The 21121-nt window shown below is 40.9% G+C and overlaps 2 protein-coding genes across 2 annotated transcripts in view; one reads left to right on the top strand and one right to left on the bottom strand.

Annotated features, from left to right (window-relative positions):
* Nucleotides 1–21121, top strand: part of cacna1sa (calcium channel, voltage-dependent, L type, alpha 1S subunit, a) — a 43460-nt gene that overhangs the window by 7677 nt on the left and 14662 nt on the right. The window contains exons 4-29 of the mRNA XM_049471789.1: nt 1212–1351; nt 1467–1609; nt 2671–2823; nt 3367–3572; nt 3764–3867; nt 5193–5338; nt 5452–5533; nt 6733–6893; nt 7965–8190; nt 9399–9606; nt 10419–10539; nt 10630–10744; nt 11957–12056; nt 12215–12284; nt 12467–12599; nt 13434–13563; nt 14211–14270; nt 15045–15151; nt 15225–15312; nt 16159–16266; nt 16387–16439; nt 16644–16790; nt 17846–18047; nt 18841–18999; nt 19090–19200; nt 19458–19541. Coding sequence (XP_049327746.1) covers nt 1212–1351; nt 1467–1609; nt 2671–2823; nt 3367–3572; nt 3764–3867; nt 5193–5338; nt 5452–5533; nt 6733–6893; nt 7965–8190; nt 9399–9606; nt 10419–10539; nt 10630–10744; nt 11957–12056; nt 12215–12284; nt 12467–12599; nt 13434–13563; nt 14211–14270; nt 15045–15151; nt 15225–15312; nt 16159–16266; nt 16387–16439; nt 16644–16790; nt 17846–18047; nt 18841–18999; nt 19090–19200; nt 19458–19541 — 3357 coding nt within the window. The remainder of the gene's footprint in view (nt 1–1211; nt 1352–1466; nt 1610–2670; nt 2824–3366; nt 3573–3763; nt 3868–5192; nt 5339–5451; nt 5534–6732; nt 6894–7964; nt 8191–9398; nt 9607–10418; nt 10540–10629; nt 10745–11956; nt 12057–12214; nt 12285–12466; nt 12600–13433; nt 13564–14210; nt 14271–15044; nt 15152–15224; nt 15313–16158; nt 16267–16386; nt 16440–16643; nt 16791–17845; nt 18048–18840; nt 19000–19089; nt 19201–19457; nt 19542–21121) is intronic.
* The window catches only part of si:ch73-352p18.4 (inositol 1,4,5-triphosphate receptor associated 2), a 101721-nt gene that overhangs the window by 80051 nt on the left and 549 nt on the right, over nt 1–21121 (bottom strand). The window lies entirely within an intron of this gene.

Here is a 21121-nt window from a genome sequence, read left to right as displayed (position 1 = left end):
CCCAAGCTGTTGACTCATCTATTTTCACTGCATCATACCCCAACTCACACACACACACTCACACAAACACACACACACACACACTCACACACGCTCACTTTTATATCTGCAGAGACAATAAAGGAGTTGGATGGCTGTCGGAAGCTTGGCCGGCGGTGCTGTCCCATTAGTTCAGGTCATTCCCAGAGTTCCTGTGGTGAAATTATAAACACACACTAGCGTTCTCGGCTTCACACACTCACACACACACACACACACACACACACACCATTCAGCATGAGTCTGTACCTTCTAATGTTACCGTACCCAGTGACATCACCCCTGCTGGTGATAAAACCTAATACAATACAGTGATACTTGCAGTAAAACGACACAACTGTAATAATAAGACTTTGTTAAACTAGAGGTTTGGTCATATAAGCACAATATAGGCAAAACTTCTGGACATGGTGTCTGCTGTCAGACATTATACCTAAGTGTAACCCCACCTTCTTGAAATATAGCAGAATAAACTTTAATAAATCTAATAAAACGTTGATTTCTGGGTAAAAATAGGACAATATTAGAGCACAGACAAAAAACTGTTGGAATTAGAAACTGGAGACAGTTTAGAAAAGAAAAGTGAGATGGAACCTGATCTGATTCATAAACATTGGTATAGAGACACATCATTCTAATAATACATGCTACACAATATTATATTATAGGTTTCCTCTGTCACATGACATTGCAGCGTTCAGTAGCTCCTCCATTTCCACTCGCTGTTGTGTTTTTAACTTGGATCTAGGTGGAAACGCCCAAGCACCCAAAGTGTAATTACGGTGCGCAGCAGTGGACAAATAGCTATTTTATTAAACGTGAGGAGACGAAACTCAGAGATGTGCGTCCGGATGGGACTAAAATTACCGGAGGAGAACGGAGTTCAGAAAAAAACAGTAGATAATTCAGCCTGTAATTTTCTCAGAGGACGTCTGAGAAAAACATGTACATGATCGTTCTGGACAGAAATAAAATCACAGAGGATAAAAAAAAAAACATAAAAGAGAATATTACCCCAGAACCCCCTGAGAAACTAATCCAGTTCAGATAGGGCTTTTGAGGAACATTGTTTTTAAGCATTTCAACAATTTTTGTCACACATATGTTACAAACCAGAGATCTCCCGCCCTCAAAACTTTACTCCTTGAACTCTTCCTGATCTGTGTTTGCAGGAAAGTCTTGAGTACATCTTCCTGATCATTTTCACTCTGGAGTGCTTCCTGAAGATCGTGGCGTATGGGCTGCTCTTCCATGCAGACGCTTACTTACGGAACTGCTGGAACATTCTGGACTTTGTCATTGTCACTATGGGGTAAAACTGAGAACATAGTCTTTTATAAAAGTTACAGTTCCATCAAATACAAATAAAAAAGAGAAAATATCTCGCTTTTACTGAAAACACATGTACGCTCTTTCCTGCACCTCAGACTGTTCACCATCGCTGTGGACTTCATCAATAACATCAGTGGGGTGGAGGCTCCGGTGGAGCAGAAGGGTGGAGGCTTCGATATGAAAGCTCTGAGGGCTTTCAGAGTGCTGAGACCACTACGCCTCGTTTCAGGGGTTCCCAGTGAGCCACTTTTACCAAACATCAACCACCAAACATCCTCTACCAAACACCAAACATTTTCTACCAAACATCCACAACCACACATTTTCTACCAAATATCAACCACCAAACATCAACCACCAAAGATCCTCTACCAAACCTCAACAACCAAACTTTTTCGACCAAAAATCTGTCACTAAACTTTTTCTACCAAATGTTCAACTATCATTTTCTACCAAACAACTGCCACCAAATATTTTTTACCAAACATTTTCTACCAAACACTCACCACCAAACATTTTCTACCAAATATCTACAACCAGTTTCTACCAAATATCAACCGCCAAACATTATCTACCAAACATTTTCTATTGAACATTTTCTAACAAACATTTACCAAACATCCATCACCCAATATTTTCTACCAGCTATCAAACATTTTCTACCAAGCATTTTCTACCAATCATCTACCAAACATTCAACAAACATTTTCTAATAAAAAACAGCATACAAAACATTTTCTACCATTCATCACCAAACATTTTCTACCAAACATTTTCTACCATTCATCACCAAACATTTTCTATCATTCATCACCAAACATTACTACCGAACATTTTCTACCAAACATTCAAAAAACATTTTTTACTAAAAATCAGCCACCAAACAACCACCACCAAACATGTTCTACCAAACATCCAACATCAAACATACAACAAATATTTTGTACCAACCATCCACCTCCAAACATCATCAATCTCAATCCACTCACCATCAATAAAACCATCTGCAGTCCATCAAACACCTATTCTAGCAACCATAAAACATCAAACTTCAGCCATCCACTAACAGAAATCAATCACCAAAATGTTTTGTAACAAACTTCCAAAATTAGACTTTTTTAAATGGCATTTATTTACCAAACACCAACCATCAAACATCAACCAACAATTAATAATCAATACCAAATATTCTCTATCACATGGAAACAAACAACTACCAATTTAACAGTGAACATCCACCACTAAAAAACGACCATTCATCATCGGACACTTACGTTACTATCACTGTGGTTCCTGCAGGTCTACAGGTGGTGATGAGCTCCATCCTGAAGTCCATGCTGCCGCTGTTCCACATCTCCCTGCTGGTCTTCTTCATGGTCACCATCTACGCCATCATTGGCCTGGAGCTCTTCAAGTGCAAGATGCACAAAACCTGTTACTACAGTGGAACAGGTACAGTACCCTTCATTAGAACATCACTGCATGGGTCTATGATTGGTCCAACGGTCTAAAGCACTGCCACTATCATCAGGAGATCACTGGTTTGAATCCTGTTCATGTAGCTTGCCATCAGCTACCAGAGCCCCGAGAGAGCACAACTGTCTTTGCTCTCTCTGTGTGGGTACAGTAGATGGCACACTTCTTTCCCCTCATCACTCCTAGGGTGATGTGGATCAGTACAAGGCTGCGTCTGTGAGCTGATGTATCAGAACCGAGTCGCTGCTTTTTTCCTCCTAGCGTTAGTGCTGTGATGCTACTCGGCAATGCTACAGCATCAGCAGCGGTTCAAAAAAAAGAGGCGGAGTCTGACTTCACATGTATCGGAGGAGGCACGTGCTAGTCTTGTGAGGTGTTGGGGCATCACTAGTGATAGGGGGAGTCCTAATGAGTGGGTTGGGTAACTGGCCGCGTAAATTGGGGAGAAAATGAGGAAAAAATAGAAAAGAAAGTTGTAGTCAGTGTGTGTATCTGTGTGTGTGTGTATCTGTGTTGTAGATATTGTAGCGACGGTGGAGAATGAGAAGGCGTCGCCATGTGCCGAGGCGGGAAATGGGCGGCGCTGCACAGTGAACGGCACCGTGTGCAAACCGGGCTGGCCAGGACCCAATAACGGCATCACACACTTCGACAACCTCGGATTCTCCATGCTCACCGTTTACCAGTGCATCACCACACAGGGCTGGACTGATGTTCTCTATTGGGTGTGTTTATTAACTTATAGCACTGCTATTATAATCTAAACAATGTTAAATAAACAGGCAAAACCTTGATTAGGTCAGAACTAAAAAGCAAGAAAACTTATTAAAACAATTGACCATGGAAATCATGGACATAATGTAAAATAATGTAATAAGTAATAATGAACATTTCTGTTCTGTGTGTTCCTGTGTAGGTTAATGATGCTATCGGGATGGAGTGGCCGTGGCTCTACTTTGTGACTCTGATTCTGCTGGGATCTTTCTTTATTTTAAACATGGTTCTGGGAGTTCTCTGTGGGTCAGTCTCAGAAGAAAGCATGGCTCATGATTTACTCATGTTTGGGATTAAAAAAAGAGTGAAACTCACAGGTAGAACCAGTCAGAATCTCTAATTTAGCTGGGAGTGGCACAACAGAGAGTCAAAATGAGAGGCAGAACCAATCACCATCTCTATTTAAGATGGAGGGAGTACAATGGACAGTCAAACTCAGAGGCAGAACCAATCAGAATCTCTAATTTGGCTGGAGGTGGGATATTGGACAGTCAAAATTAGAAGAAGAACCAATCAGAATCTCTAAATAAGCTGGAGTGAGGGCGATGGACAGTCAAACTCAGAGGTACAACCAATCAGAATCTCTATTTTAAATGGAGGTGGGACAATAAAAAGCCAAACTCAGAGGCAGAACCAATCAGAATCTCTAATTTGGCTGGAGGCGGGATATTGGACAGTCAAGATTAGAAGCAGAACCAATCAGACTCTCTAATTTAGCTGGAGGTGGGATTAAAAAAAAGAGTCAAACTCAGAGGCAGAACCAATCAGAATCTCAGTTTTAGCGAGGGGTTGGGCGAATCAGAGGCAGAACCAATCAGAATCTCTAATTAGGCTAGAGGCAGGATAATGGACAGTCAAAATTAGAGGCAGAACCAATCAGAATCACTACTTTAGCTGATGGTGAGACTAAAAGGAGACAAACTCAGAGGTAGAACCAATCAGAATCTTTATTTTAGTTGGGGACCGGACAACTGTAAGTCCAACTCAATGATAGAACCAATCAGAATCTTAATTTTAGCTGGGAGTGGGATAATAAAGAATCGAACTCAGAGGCAGAATCAGAATCTCTAATTTAGCTGGAGGTGGAACAAAAGAAGAGTCAAACTTATAGGCAGAACCAATCAGAATGTCCATTTAAGCTTAAGGCAAAATTGTGAGAGAACCAATCCAGAACCAACCAGAACCAATCAGAATCTCTATTTTAGCTGGAGGAAGGACAAAAAAAAAGTGAAAATCAGAGGCTGAACCAATCAGAATCTCTATTTTAGTTGGGAACCAGACAACTGGGAGTCAAACTCATAGATAGAACCAATCAGATTCTTTAATGAACAATAAAGAGTCAAAACTGGTGACAAAACTAATTCTCAATCTCTATTTTAGATGAAGCGTGGACAAAAAAAGTCAAACCCAAAGGGCAGAACCAATCAGAATCTCTAATTTAACTCGAGATAAGATATTGGACAGTCAAACTCAATGGCAGAACCCATCAGATTCCTCTGTTAGGTTTATTTTTCATTATTTTCATTAGTTGAATATAGTATAAACGCTGTGTGTGTTCCTCTGCTGATCAGGGAGTTCACTAAAGAGCGTGAGAAGAGTTCTCGGAGTGGAGAGTATCAGAAGCTGCGAGAGCGGCAGCAGCTGGATGAAGATCTGAAGGGTTATATGGACTGGATCACTCAGGCTGAGGTTATGGACAATGACCAGGACAGACAAGGTAAAGTTACAGGAGTCCGGAAGCAGAATAACGTTTGTGATGTTCTCTGATGTTCTTTATATTAGAGGATGTTTTAATGCTGATCAGCTCTTCTGTGGGTTTTTGGTGGTCAGGTTTGCTGCCGCTGCAGGAAGGAGGTTCAGATACTGAGAGCCTGTATGAGCTGGAGGGACTCAACCGCCTCATGTACTACGTGTAAGAAACATAAAGCAACTCTCAGAAACACAACATCTACAAGACCAGTCAAACGTCTGGACATAAGGAATCATGTAGTAACTAAAAAACAGTGTTAAACAAACCTAAATACTCTGTGAAGAAGCTTTTAGATGCTCTTATCTTGGGAGCTGTTAACAACAGAGGAGACTTTTGCTCTTTCTCTTTCCTGGATCGGTCCTGATGAGTGCCAGTTCTATCAATATAAAGTTTTTGATGGTCTTTTTTGTGACTGCACTTGAGGATACTTTCAAAAGTTCTTGAAATTGACTTTCAGGTTGACTAAACTTCTTTTTGTCTTAAAGTTAGTTGAGTAGTTGTTGCTTCTCATAATCTGGATTCCAACATTACCAAAATATTCACTATTCACTTCATATTTTGGATGGGTTTAGTATTAATATACAGTGCAGAACATTAAAAAAATATATAAAAAACACTGAATTTAGGGTGTGTCCAAGTGTATTAACAAACAAGTAGTAGAAGGTAGTTAGTTAGAGGTGTTAGGAGAGTAAGTGCTCTTTGAAGAGCTCTGTCTTCAGGAGTTTATTATAGATAGTGAGAGATTCTCCTGATCTGGTAGTAGAAGGTAGTTAGTTAGAGGTGTTAGGAGAGTTAGAGCTCTTTGGAGAGCTCAGTCTTCAGGAGTTTATTAAAGATAGTGAGAGATTCTCCTGATCTGGTAGTAGAAGGTAGTTAGTTAGAGGTGTTAGGAGAGTTAGAGCTCTTTGGAGAGCTCTGTCTTCAGGAGTTTATTAAAGATAGTGAGAGATTCTCCTGATCTGGTAGTAGAAGGTAGTTAGTTAGAGGTGTTAGGAGAGTAAGTGCTCTTTGAAGAGCTCTGTCTTCAGGAGTTTATTAAAGATAGTGAGAGATTCTCCTGATCTGGTAGTAGAAGGTAGTTAGTTAGAGGTGTTAGGAGAGTAAGTGCTCTTTGAAGAGCTCTGTCTTCAGGAGTTTATTAAAGATAGTGAGAGATTCCCCTGATCTGGTAGTAGAAGGTAGTTAGTTAGAGGTGTTAGGAGAGTAAGTGCTCTTTGAAGAGCTCTGTCTTCAGGAGTTTATTAAAGATAGTGAGAGATTCTCCTGATCTGGTAGTAGAAGGTAGTTAGTTAGAGGTGTTAGGAGAGTAAGTGCTCTTTGAAGAGCTCAGTTCTCAGCTTCTGTATCTGTGGTCTCCTCAGGCGTCACGCTCGGCGCTGGAACCGGTTCTTCAGGAGGAAGTGCCGGGTGTGGGTGAAGTCCAGACTCTTCTACTGGCTGGTGTTTCTGCTGGTGTTCTTCAACACACTGGTCATCGCCACTGAGCACCACATGCAGTCCCAGTCCCTCACCAACTTCCAAGGTCAGTCGGATCCTGAGATACGTGAATATGGAGGTTTTCTATCAAGTGATCTGATTTTTATAAAAAAATGTTTTTATAAATATACCACATAGCAACTCAGAATAGAAAAGACATTAAGGGACCTATTTTAGCGATCTACAGGCGAGCCGCTAACTGTGCACCGTGCAGCTTGACTTAGGACGTGTCATTGCGTCATTGTGTCTTTGCTGTCGAAACGACAGGAAAAGTACAAGCATGTACTAATTCTCTTTGCCATTCCCTTTAAGAGTCAGGTGAGCTCTGACTTTGGTAGATTGCTATTTTAATGGCACAGCTACCTGGAACCTGGACGTGTCCAGTGCTTCTCAGCAGAGGAAACTGAGCTGCTCATTCACACTTGTTCATTTTGTTCATTGATGATTGTTGTTGAAATTGAGAGTTACATAAGAAGCAGGGAGACTGATTTCACTGCCAAGATAGTGATAAACATCTGACTGTTGGCGTCTGTCTAGGTTGTATTCAGTCAATGGAGCTCTTGTGTTTTCTGTTACCAAGATAAACAAGCAAAACTCCAGAAATGTACCTGAACACACCTCATTTCCAGAACACCACGCCCATCAGAGTAGATATATTCAGAAGCGCTGTTGCTTTTTTGTTGGGGGGAGTGTAAGATAGCAATGAGCATTGGACGAACCTCACCTTTGGCTCAGTGTAATGTTGAGTATATCCACTGGATATCAGGGTTGTAGAAGGATATCATTGTGGAAAAAACTGAAAAAAGACAAAAGTGTGATTCATAAATCTACACAAAAAGTTGAATAAATTAAATAATTGAATCGCAAGTAAAGTGAGGCCAAATTAGCAGATAATGAATTATTAAATTAATTATCTGCTATAATATTTTACTGTAGAGTGGTTTAGATTATTCTTTTCCTCTATATTGTTCCACCTTAAATGATGCAACAGTCAGGTTCTGCTTTTAAAATGTACACAATGTAACTGATGCACTTATTTCTATTCTATCACTTGTTTATCACAGTTACCAAACTGCTCAGTAACAGTGTGACCTGTGATTGCTCTCCTGCTCCACAGAGAACTCGAACACGGCTCTGCTGTGTCTGTTTGCTGTGGAGATGGTGCTGAAGATGTACGCTCTGGGGCTGCCCTCCTACTTCATGTCTCTGTTTAACCGTTTCGATTGCTTCGTGGTCTCTGTGGGGATGCTGGAGCTCATCCTCGTCCACATGGGCGTCATGTCCGCCATGGGCATCTCCGTCATGCGCTGCATCCGCCTGCTGCGCCTCATCAAAGTCACCAAGTATGAACCTCACCTTTAGTTCCTGCTTTAGAAACAACCTGGCTTCACTTGGTACACTTGGGACGTTTTCACACAGACAATTTTTCATCTATTTTTAACTCCCTTAAAGTGATTTTTTTTAGCCAGGTGTGAATATAATGATCACAAAAATAAACAGAATCATCAAGACTATTAAGGCTATTAAAACTGACTCTGGATTATTTGTTTGTGAGTCGTTTGTGGGAAAAAGAATATGATCTGACCCAACTATCAGGTGTTTTCTACAGGTTTGAGTTAAGTGGCTCCCTTTATCTGCTTTATAATCCTTTATAATATCCAAATATTTACTGTATTTTTCGCACTATAAGGCACACTGGATTATAAGGTGCATTATGTGACACTAGTAAGGAACAGGGGTGTCGCCATGTTTCCCTTATTCCCTAATTCAACAGGTCTCGCTGCTGGGTGGTGATGGTGGTGGGGGGGTACAGGTAACTAAGTTAAGTAAAGCTAAGCTAAGTAAACAAAACTGTAATTCCAAAAAAAACAAATTTTCTTTTAAAGTCAAACAAGTGCTGGAAGTTAATCGACACAAATTTCTCTCCTGAGCACGCTTCTATTTATTTACAGTAAGCTTAGATTTCCATATTTTCACTAAGGCTGGGTGCAGCAGCATTAGCATTAGCTTACCAGAGTGTTCAGGTAAGCCAGGGCGATATTAGCTAGTGGTTTGTCCCATGTAGCTTGTTTTAACTTAGTAATACTCACCTCTGAACCTGCAAAAGATCTAGCGCTTACTGTGGTTAGCGGCTAATGCTAATACTGCTCCAGTCTTCCAGTGCTGGAGAACTCCTGTTTAACTCTGTACTTCAGTTGAGTGGCTTTACTGCTCCGTAATACCTGACTGATATAATTCATACATAAGGAGCACCGGATTATAAGAAGTACTGATGATTTTTGCGAAAATTAAAGGATTTTAAGTGCACCTTATAGTGCGAAAAATATGGTAGTACAGCTATGTAAAAGCTCTTCTTCCTGTATTTACTTTTTAGCTCCCGCCCCTGACCAAGTCTGACCAATCAAAGAAGAGAACGTTCTCGCATGTGTGTTGTAATGCATTTTGGCGTGCTTGCAAGAGAAATGCTCTCAAATAAAAACGTAATTGATTTGGATTTGGAGAATTAATAGTGATTATTTCCTAAATAAATAAATGTGTGTGTGTGTTTTAGGTACTGGACGTCTCTCAGTAACCTGGTGGCGTCTCTGTTGAACTCGGTGCGCTCCATCGCCTCCCTGCTGCTCCTCCTCTTCCTCTTCATCGTGATCTTCGCTCTGCTGGGGATGCAGGTGTTCGGGGGGAAGTTTAACTTCCCGGATCAGGAAGTTCGCCGGAGCAACTTCGACAATTTCCCCCAGGCCCTCATCACCGTCTTCCAGGTACCGCCAGAGTAATCATTACTGAGTAAATGACTGTAGGGGGTGCTCAGGAGTGAGTAATTACTGATTAGGGGTGAACGAAGCTGAACTGCAGGTTCACTACGGCTTTTCTGGTTGCTATAGGGTTGCTATGCTGTTCATAGTGGTTGCTATGACGCTACTAAGCATTATTGTGGTGTCCTAGGTTGTTGCTATGCTGTTCTTAGTGGTTACTTTGCTGCAACGAAGCATTAATAAAGTGTTCTATATGGTTGCATTTAATTCTAAAGTGTTTGCTTTGCTGTTGTTAAGCATTATTGTGGTGTTCTCGTTGGTTGCTATGCTGTTCTAAGTGGTTTCTATGATGTTACTAAGCATTATTGTGGTGTCCTCGTTGGGTGCTATTCTGTTCTAAGTGGTTGCTATGATGTTGCTAAGCATTATTGTGGTGTCCTAGGTGGTTGCTATGCTGTTCTGAGTGGTTGCTATGATGTTGCTACGCATTATTGTATTGTTCTAAGTGGTTGCTATGATGTTACTAAGCATTATTGTGGTGTCCTCGTTGGTTGCTATTCTGTCTTTAGTGGTTGCTATGGTGTTACTAAGCATTATTGTAGCATCCTAAGTGGTTTCTATGCCATTCTAAGGGGTTGCTATGATGTCACTGAGCATTATTATGGTGCCCTAGGTGGCTGCTATGCTTTTTAAGTGCTTCCTATGGTGTTAGTAAGCATTATTGTGGTGTAAACTATGCGGTTACTGTGATATGCCAGGTGGTTGCCATGCTGTTGCTATGCAGTTGCTCAGTAGTGACGGTCTCTTTCTCTCTGCAGATCCTGACGGGTGAAGACTGGAACAGTGTGATGTATGATGGGATAATGGCTCACGGTGGTCCTGTTATACCGGGGATCCTGGTTAGCATCTACTTCATCATCCTCTTTGTCTGCGGGAACTGTATCCTTCAGCTTGGAGTGTGTGTGTGTTAGGTGTGTGTGTGTGTGTGTGTGTGTGTATTACTGTATTCTCCTGAGCTTTGTGATGTAGATATCCTGCTAAACGTGTTTCTGGCCATCGCGGTGGATAACCTGGCCGAGGCCGAGAGTCTGACGTCTGCTCAGAAAGAGAAAGCCGAGGAGAAGAAACGCAAAAAACTGCTCAGGTACACTGATGCCTGATCTGTCTGATTATAAGTAAACATGTATGATCCAAGGTTAACCTGTATGATTATGATGTCTGATGTAAGGCTAATCTGTATGATGGATGTGTCTGATTCAAGGCTAATCTGTACGATGGATGTGTCTGATTTAAGGCTAATCTGTATGATTATTATGTCTGATTCAAGGCTAATCTGTATGATGGATGTGTCTGATTCAAGGCTAACTTGTATGATTATGATGTCTGGTTCAAGGCTAATCTGTATGATGGATGTGTCTGATTCAAGGCTAATCTGTATGAAGAATGTGTCTGATTCAAGGCTAATCTGTATGAAGAATGTGTCTGATTCAAGGCTAATCTGTATGATGAATGTGTCTGATTCAAGGCTAATCTGTATGATTATTATGTCTGATTCAAGGCTAATCTGTATGATGGATGTGTCTGATTCAAGGCTAATCTGTATGATGGATGTGTCTGATTCAAGGCCAATCTGTATGATGGATGTATCAGATTCAAGGCTAACTTGTATGATTATGATGTCTGGTTCAAGGCTAATCTGTATGATGGATGTGCCTGATTCAAGGCTAATCTGTATGAAGAATGTGTCTGATTCAAGGCTAATCTGTATGAAGAATGTGTCTGATTCAAGGCTAATCTGTATGATGGATGTGTCTGGTTCAAGGCTAATCTGTATGTTGAATGTGTCTGATTCAAGGCTAATCTGTATGATTATTATGTCTGATTCAAGGCTAATCTGTATGATGGATGTGTCTGATTCAAGGCTAATCTGTATGTTGAATGTGTCTGATTCAAGGCTAATCTGTATGATTATTATGTCTGATTCAAGGCCAATCTGTATGATGGATGTATCAGATTCAAGGCTAACTTGTATGATTATGATGTCTGGTTCAAGGCTAATCTGTATGATGGATGTGTCTGGTTCAAGGCTAATCTGTATGATGGATGTGTCTGATTCAAGGCTAATCTGTATGATTATTATGTCTGATTCAAGGCTAACCTGTATGCTTGTTCAGTCTGATTCAAGGCGAACCTGTATGATTGTTATCTCTGATGAAAGGCAAGTTTGTTGGATGTTAAAATAACCCCTCTAATTGTTCTGTCTGACGATAAGCTCAGCTGTTTGATTGTTCTGTCTGATGCTAAGCTAACCTGTCTGATGCTAAGCTAACCTGTCGTATTGTTGTGTCTGATGCAGGGCTAATCTGTCTGATAAGGGAGATGAGGATAAATCCACACTGGCTAAGAAACTGGCCGAGCAGAGAGCAAAGACTGAGGGAATCCCGACTACAGCAAAGGTGATAACACACCTCACACACCCCACACACCTCACACACACACACACTTACACCTCACACACCTCTCACACACACACTTACACCTCACAGACACTGTACACACTTACACAGCATTGCAGCAGCTTGTTTAGCGGTGATGTTTGTTGTGTTTTGAGCAGCTGAAGGTGGACGAGTTTGAATCCAACGTGAACGAGATAAAGGATCCTTTCCCACCTGCAGATTTTCCAGGTGAGCACCTTCTAGAAATTAAAACCTCGAATGCCACTTTTACATAAATTAATTATTTGTTTTAGATTATTCCATCTGATGCAAAGCTACACAATCTGTATGATTATGTACATAGTTATTTAATGAATACAGTGCTTTTTTAGTTTGTTTTTTTAAGTAAGATGATGCTTTGATGATTGTAGGTGATGATGAGGAGGAGGAACCAGAAATCCCCACTAGTCCTCGGCCTCGACCAATGGCAGACCTGCAGCTGAAAGAGACAGTGGTGCCCATGCCGGAGGCCAGCTCCTTCTTCATCTTTGGCCCACAGAACAAGTAAGGCATCATTCTGACTGACTGTAATGCACTACAGGAAGCATAGGGGGCGCTCTATAATGCTGTATAATGTTCATATGATCCACACGCTCATTCTGACAGATTGTAATGCACTACAGGTAGCATAGGGGGCGCTCTATAATGCTCTTTAATGTTCATATGATCCACATGCTCATTTTGACAGACTGTAATACACTACAGAATGCATAGGGGGCGCTCTATAATGCTCTATAATGTTCATATGATCCACACGCTCATTCTGACAGATTGTAATGCACTACAGGAAGTATAGGGGGCGCTCTATAATGCTCTTTAATGTTCATATGATCCACATGCTCATTTTGACAGACTGTAATACACTACAGGAAGCATAGGGAGTGCTCTATTATGCTTTATAAAGTTTGTATAATCCCCATACTTATTCTGACAGATTGTAATACACTACAGGTAGCATAGGGGGCGCTCTATAATGCTCTTTAATGTTCATATGATCCACATGCTCATTTTGACAGACTGTAATACACTACAGAATGCATAGGGGGCGCTCTATAATGCTCTATAATGTTCATATGATCCACACTCTCAATCTGACAGACTGTAATACACTACAGGAAGCATAGGGAGTGCTCTATTATGCTTTATAAAGTTTGTATAATCCCCATACTTATTCTGACAGATTGTAATACACTACAGGTAGCATAGGGGGCGCTCTATAATGCTCTTTAATGTTCATATGATCCACATGCTCATTTTGACAGACTGTAATACACTACAGGAAGCATAGGGGGCACTTTAAAACACCCTGTAATCTTCACGTCATAATTTTCTCCCTAGGTTCCGAAAGTTGTGTCACAGAATCATCAACGCCACCACCTTCACCAACATCATCCTCCTCTTCATCCTGCTGAGCAGCATCTCTCTGGCTGCTGAGGACCCCATAGACCCAATGAGCTTCAGAAACCAGGTACACCAGAACCAGGACGGATGTCTCAGTAAAAACAAGAGCACCACAGATTTATATATATTTTTATTTGCCTTTGTTTTTAAATATAAAAATAATTTCGACTTTTTAATTTAAAATCCTTAATATGTGTTGCAGCTTATTTTGGTTATAGCACTATATCTATGAGATTAATATAGATTATAAAAAAGTAATGGAAGCTTATATCAACATTTTCGGACTATAAGATGCACTAAAAATCCTTTAATTTTCCCAAAAATCATCAGTGCGCCTTAAAATCTGGTGCTCCTTATGTATGAATTCTACCAGTCAGGTATTAAGGAGCAGTAAAGCCGCTCTGCTAAAGTACAGCATTTGTTATAAGGATTCGTTTTCAGTAAAGTGTCTCCAGCACTAAGGCTGGGTGCAGCAGCATTAGCATTAGCCACTAACCACAGCGCTAGCTCTTTCTCTGTTCATAGGCGAGCAAATTGGACTGTAGTCTGCGTGTTTATCATGTTAAAACAAGCTACGTGGGACAAGCGGCTAGCTGATAGCCCTGGGCTACCGCAAAACTCAAGTATTCCTCAGTCTAGCACTGTCGGGGGGCATGTTAGCATTAAACATACTCTGTTTGGTGGTTTGTGTTTATTTCTGCCTGTGTGTCGCAGGTTCTGGCCTACGCTGATATCGTCTTCACATCTGTATTCACAGCTGAGATTGTTCTGAAGGTAATCACCTGTTACACCAATAATATTTATCATACTAACACACTACCTATTATTATACCTATATACTGTATATTTACAGCTCTGATAAAAAATGAAGAGAGCACTTCAGTTTCTGAATCAGTTTCTCTGATTTTGCTATTTATAGGTTTATGTTTGAGTAAAATGAACATTGTTGTTTTATTCTATAAACTACAGACAACATTTCTCCCAAATTCCAAATACAAATATTCTCATTTAGAGCATTTATTTACAGAAAATGAGAAATGGCTGAAATAAGAAAAATATGCAGAGCTTTCAGACCTCAAATAATGCAAAGAAAACAAGTTCATATTCATAAAGTTTTAAGAGTTCAGAAATAATCAATATTTGGTGGAATAACCCTGTTTGGTTTTTAATCACAGTTTTAATTTCATGCATCTTGGCATCATGTTCTCCTCCACCAGTCTTACACACTGCTTTTGGATAACTTTATGCTGCTTTACTCCTGGTGCAAAAATTCAAGCAGTTCAGTTTGGTGGTTTGATGGTTTGTGATCATCCATCTTCCTCTTGATTATATTCCAGAGGTTTTCAATTTGGTAAAATCAAAGAAACTCATTTTTAAGTGCTATCTTATTTTTTTCAAGAGCTGTATATACAGTATAAATGATGCAATACATCTATAAAGCTAGTAATACCAGAAACATGCACAGCACCAATAAGATCTACTTACCTATTAAACAAGTGTATCTGTATTGTTTCATTCTGATCGAATGTTCTCTCTTATCTCTTCCAGATGACCACATACGGCGCTTTCTTACACACAGGCTCCTTCTGCAGAAACTCCTTCAACATCCTGGACCTGATCGTTGTGGGCGTGTCTCTGCTCTCGATGGGAATGGAGTGAGTGAGAGGGGCTGTGTATTAAAGCTGTGTGTATCGATATAATATAACTCTCCTGCTGCTGTGTCTGCAGGTCCAGTGCGATCTCTGTGGTGAAGATTCTGCGAGTGCTGAGGGTTCTGAGACCTTTACGAGCGATTAACAGAGCCAAAGGACTGAAGGTCAGTTACAGCACTGATCTACAGCCTGTATAATATTTTAGAATTACACTTATTCCGCTGTTAAAACCACGGTATCACATTCTAATGCTGCATAGAGCTTAGATCAGGCCCAAAAAAATCTATATTATAACATTCTAACTGGTGCAACTTTCTTTAAACAGTATAATTTGTAACTTACAAGGTTATAATAGTTTTTAAATTTTAACATTTTAAATTCTCCTTCAATTCAGTTAGTTTTAATATGCTTTTATCTCCCTCGCTCTCATATTCTTATTCCCATTCTTCAGTTTCCTCAGTATTTTCTGACGTTATTTTGCGGCTAGCTTGTGCTGCGCTGCTGCTGCTGTTGTGCCGAATCTGACTCCCCACAGAATCTGGCTCCGCTTCGTGTGCAGAATCGGCACAACACCACCTGCTGTAAAACGTCTGAAGTGGAAAAAGCGCTTATAAATAAATTAACAAATATGAAAATTAAGGTTATTCTATCAGTAATTTCAGTTTGTTTTAGTTAGTTTTATAAACACACAGTACAGTTCCAGTTAGTTACGTTTTTTTCCATTTAATTATCGTTTTTATTGGTTTCAGTTAACAATTTTTTTTTACTTTTAGTTTTAGTTATTCCGTTCTTTTTCGTTAACGATAATAATTGGTTAATTAGCTATATTGTGATTATCACGCCAGAGCTTTATATAAAATAAAAATAGCATTTAAAAAAAGATGCTTACATCTATATCCTGAGGCCCGACCTGACCCGAGGAATGAGGTGGGAAATCTCGGCCCGAGTTTGGGTCGGGTTCAGGCAGAGAATCTAAGCTCTAATGCTGCACTCTGTCTCTTTATTCTCAGCACGTGGTCCAGTGTGTGTTTGTGGCCATTAAAACCATTGGGAACATCGTGCTGGTGACCATGCTGCTGGACTTCATGTTCGCCTGTATAGGAGTCCAGCTCTTCAAGGTAAGAAAGAGGAAAAGTATAAAAAGAGAGGTTTCTGTAATAGAGAGAGAAGTGTGGACCTGCGTGTTCTGCTGGTACATCAGCGAGCTTTCTAAAACCGTACCTTCCTCAACTCCACAGGGAAAATTCTTCTTCTGCACAGATCCTCTGAAAATGACTGAAGAGGAATGCAGGTGTGTCTTCTTCTCTCGGTTTAATGTTTGATGTCAGTAGCGTTCTAATAATAGAATAATACTAAGTCATAAATGTAAAGTTTTACATGAAAACGTTCCTCTGCTTATATAACCTTTATAATAAATGAGTTGTTTATGAAATGTTATTGAAATTAAATATAAAAAACTACATTCTCTAGCTAAACTGCTCTGCTATCTTCTCAGGGGAACCTACATCCACTATCAGGAGAACGCTCTGCACGAGATGGAAGTCCGTCAGAGAGAGTGGATGAACAGCGGCTTCAACTTTGATAATATTCTGAACGGCATGCTGGCACTTTTCACGGTGTCCACCTTCGAAGGCTGGCCCAAGTAATCACCCATTCACCATCACCTGTTCACCAACATCACCTGTTCACCATCATTACGCATTCACCATCTCCTGTTCACCATCATCACCTATTCACCATCACCTGTTCACCAACATCACCCATTCACCATCACCTGTTCACCAACATCACCCATTCACCATCACCTTTTCACCTTCATCACGCATTCACCATCACCTGTTCACCAACATCACCCATTCACCATCACCTGTTCACCAACATCACCCATTCACCATCACCTTTTCACCTTCATCACGCATTCACCATCACCTGTTCACCAACATCACCTGTTCACCATCATTACGCAACATTCACCATCACCTGTTCACCATCATCACCCATTCACCATCACCTGTTCACCAACATCACTTGTTCACCATCACCTGTTCACCATCATCACCCATTCACCATCACCTCTTCACCAACATCACCTGTTCCCCATTATCACCCATTCACCATCACCTGTTCACCAACATCACCCATTCACCATCACCTGTTCACCAACATCACCCATTCACCATCACCTTTTCACCTTCATCACGCATTCACCATCACCTGTTCACCAACATCACCCATTCACCATCACCTGTTCACCAACATCACCCACTCACCATCACCTGTTTACCAACATCACCTGTTCACCATCACCTCTTCACCAACATCACCCACTCACCATCTCCTGTTCACCATCATCACCCATTCACCATCACCTGTTCACCAACATCACTTGTTCACCATCACCTGTTTACCTTCATCACCCACTCATTATTCATTCTGCATCAGCTTTTTACTTTTATGTCTCATTCACAATCATTCCTTCACCACGTGTTTATCATCACCATCATCATTCTTTACCATGACCTGAGAGCATGACCCATTCACTATTACAACCTGTTCACTATCACTCGTTCACCACAGTTTATTTGATTAATTGTTTGTCAGTATTCTATAGATGTATTTTTGTGAGTCTGATTTTAAACTCTTCAGAAGCTCCTGTTCATCTTCTCTAACCGTATCTGTGTGTGTGTGTGTGTGTAGACTGCTATACACAGCCATAGACTCTAACAGTGAGAATATGGGCCCTGTGTACAACAACCGCACAGAAATCTCCATCTTCTTCATCGTCTACCTCATCCTCATCGCCTTCTTCATGATGAACATCTTCGTCGGATTCGTCATCGTCACCTTTCAGGAGCAGGGGGAGCAGGAGTACAAGAACTGTGAACTGGACAAGAATCAGGTAGATTATCTCACCAAGTTCACCACAAACACATTCAGGTACACCACACACCTGTCCAGGTTAGATTTCTCAACTTAATATCTCAATAACGCATCAACACAGGAGCATAAACCATACACAGCTCTTTAATTATAAAACAAATGAAGATAGAACCTTACTGATTTTGCTATTTATAGGTTTATGTTTGAGTAAAATGAACATTGTTGTTTTATTCTATAAACTACAGACAACATTTCTCCCAAATTCCAAATAAAAATATTCTCATTTAGAGCATTTATTTACAGAAAATGAGAAATGGCTGAAATAACAAAAAAGATGCAGAGCTTTCAGACCTCAAATAATGCAAAGAAAACAACAAGTTCATATTCATAAAGTTTTAAGAGTTCAGAAATCAATATTTGGGGGAATAACCCTGGTTGGTTTTTTAATCACAGTTTTAATTTCATGCATCTTGGCATCATGTCCTCCTCCACCAGTCTTACACACTGCTTTTGGATAACTTTATGCTGCTTTACTCCTGGTGCAAAAATTCAAGGAGTTCAGCTTGGTTTGATGGCTTGTGATCATCCATCTTCCTCCCTTGCCCAGGTGCACCTTACACCTGTTCAGGTACACTTTTCATCATCCTTAGCTTTGCCATTTAGGCTGTCAGGTAGATCACACCTGCATTAGTACAGCACTCACCTACTGCTACACGATTCATCTGCACAGGTGCACTGAACACCTGTACAGGTAAACCAAACACCTGATTAATTAGACTTTGTAAGTGACGGATGTTTGTGTATCTCTGCAGCGTCAGTGTGTGCAGTACGCTCTGAAGGCCCGCCCCCTCCGCTGCTACATCCCTAAAAACCCCTACCAGTACCAGGTGTGGTACATCGTCACTTCCTGTTACTTCGAGTACCTGATGTTCCTCCTCATCATGCTGAACACCATGTGTCTGGGCATGCAGGTACCACACTCTCCTGTTCTCCTGTTCTCTCTCATGGTGTTCTGATGGTTAAGGTGTTCTATAATATTCTATTTGAATGTTTTTTTTTAGCACTGTAACCAATCAGAGCACGTCACACACCTGTCTGACATGCTGAACGTCATCTTCACCGTGCTCTTCACCGTAGAGATGTTCCTCAAACTGGGTGCCTTCAAAGCCAAGGTGAGCTTTTACTTCAGCTTTGACTACATTACCCACAATTCTTTTGAATTTATTTGAAACAGTTGAAAAGTAGTCAAATTTATAGTAAAGAACTACACTACCCACAATGCTTTCTGCTCAATTACTCATTCTTTAAGTATTATCAACAATTTCTTTTGAATTTATTTTAAAAACAGTTGACAAGTAGTTTAACTTTACAGTAAAGGACTACACTACCCATGGTGCACATCTTAATAACAGCATTTTTACTCTTTTAGGGCTATTTTGGAGATCCCTGGAACGTGTTTGATTTTGTCATTGTTGTGGGCAGCATCGTTGATGTCATTCTCAGTGAGATTGATGTAAGTATTGTTTCAGAACTGATATATTTGTCATTAAAACGATAGTTTGAGTTTTATTTCATTACAGGTTACCTATGATTTAATTATCTTATAATTCCAGGGATAATTGGGATTGTAGATTAATACTGAAGTCATCCAAACTGTGAAGATATATGTAATTATTTGCTTTATAAGATAGTTACTACATGATTTCTTATGTAGTTCCTTCATAGTCTGAATTACTTCACTATTCATTTACTAAGTAAGATTTTGATTGGTACTGTACTGGGGTTGGACAATGAACACCTGTCATCATTTTAGTGTGGGATTTTAGGTTTCATGTCTAAATTGGAGCAGCCTGGTGGTCAATCTTCATTAATTGCACATTGCACCAGTAAGAGCAGAGTGTGAAGGTTTAATTAGCAGGTTAAGAGCACAGTTCTGCTCTAAATATTACAATGCACTCAACATTATGGGAGACATACCAGAGTTCAAAAGAGGACAAATTGTTGGTGCACGTCTTGCTGGAGCATCTGTGACCAAGACAGCAAGTCTTTGTGATGCATCAAGAAAACTGCGTTGAAAACTGCCAGAGCTGCAGGCCAGTCCTCAGTGCTCATTCTGCTGGACCTCTCGGCCGCCTTCGACACGGTCAACCACGACTTCCTCCTAACTATACTTTCAAACATGGGGATCTCAGACAATGTGCTGTCATGGTTCAGATCGTACCTCACTGGGCGCTCGTTCAAGGTGTCGTGGCAAGGACAGCTGTCCTCAGCCCACTCCCTTTCCACTGGGGTTCCCCAGGGTTCGGTACTGGGTCCCCTTCTCTTCTCAATATACACTGCCTCTCTTGGTCAGGTTGTCCGCTCACACGGATTTTCCTACCATTGCTTTGCTGATGACACCCAGCTATACCTGTCATTCTCACCTGAAGATAACTCAATCTCTGCACGGATATCGTCGTGTCTCTCTGACATATCCTCATGGATGAAGGAGCACCACCTTCAATTAAATCTCTCAAAGACTGAACTTCTGGTCATACCAGCAAAACCATCTTTTCAACACAAATTCTCTATAAGCATCGACTCTCTCTCTCTCTCACCGACAAAGGTTGCTAGGAACCTGGGTGTTCTGGTTGATGACCAACTCTCCTTCACGCACCATGTGGCCTCAGTTGCTCGATCCTGCCGCTTCGCGCTTTATAACATCAGGAAAATTAGACAGTTTCTGACGCAACAGGCCACCCAACTCCTGGTACAAGCAGTCGTCATCTCACGCCTCGACTACTGCAATACCCTGCTAACTGGCCTCCCGGCCTGCGTAGTAAAACCACTCCAAATGATCCAGAATGCAGCAGCACGTCTGGTCTTCAACCAGCCAAAACGGGCACATGTCACTCTGCTGCTCATTGAGCACCACTGGCTACCAGTTGATGCTCGCATCAAATTCAAAGCTCTTACAATCGCCTACAAGGTGATGACAGAACAGGCTCCTTCCTACCTGCACTTACTCCTGAAGGCTTACGCTACCTCCCGGCCGCTGCGCTCCTCCAATGAACGTCGCCTCGCTTTGCCAAACATTCACACAAAGCAATCCAG

The sequence above is a fragment of the Astyanax mexicanus genome, chromosome 24 (assembly GCF_023375975.1).
Source record: "Astyanax mexicanus isolate ESR-SI-001 chromosome 24, AstMex3_surface, whole genome shotgun sequence".
NCBI lineage: Eukaryota > Metazoa > Chordata > Actinopteri > Characiformes > Acestrorhamphidae > Astyanax > Astyanax mexicanus.
This window is presented reverse-complemented; position numbering and strand designations above follow the sequence as displayed.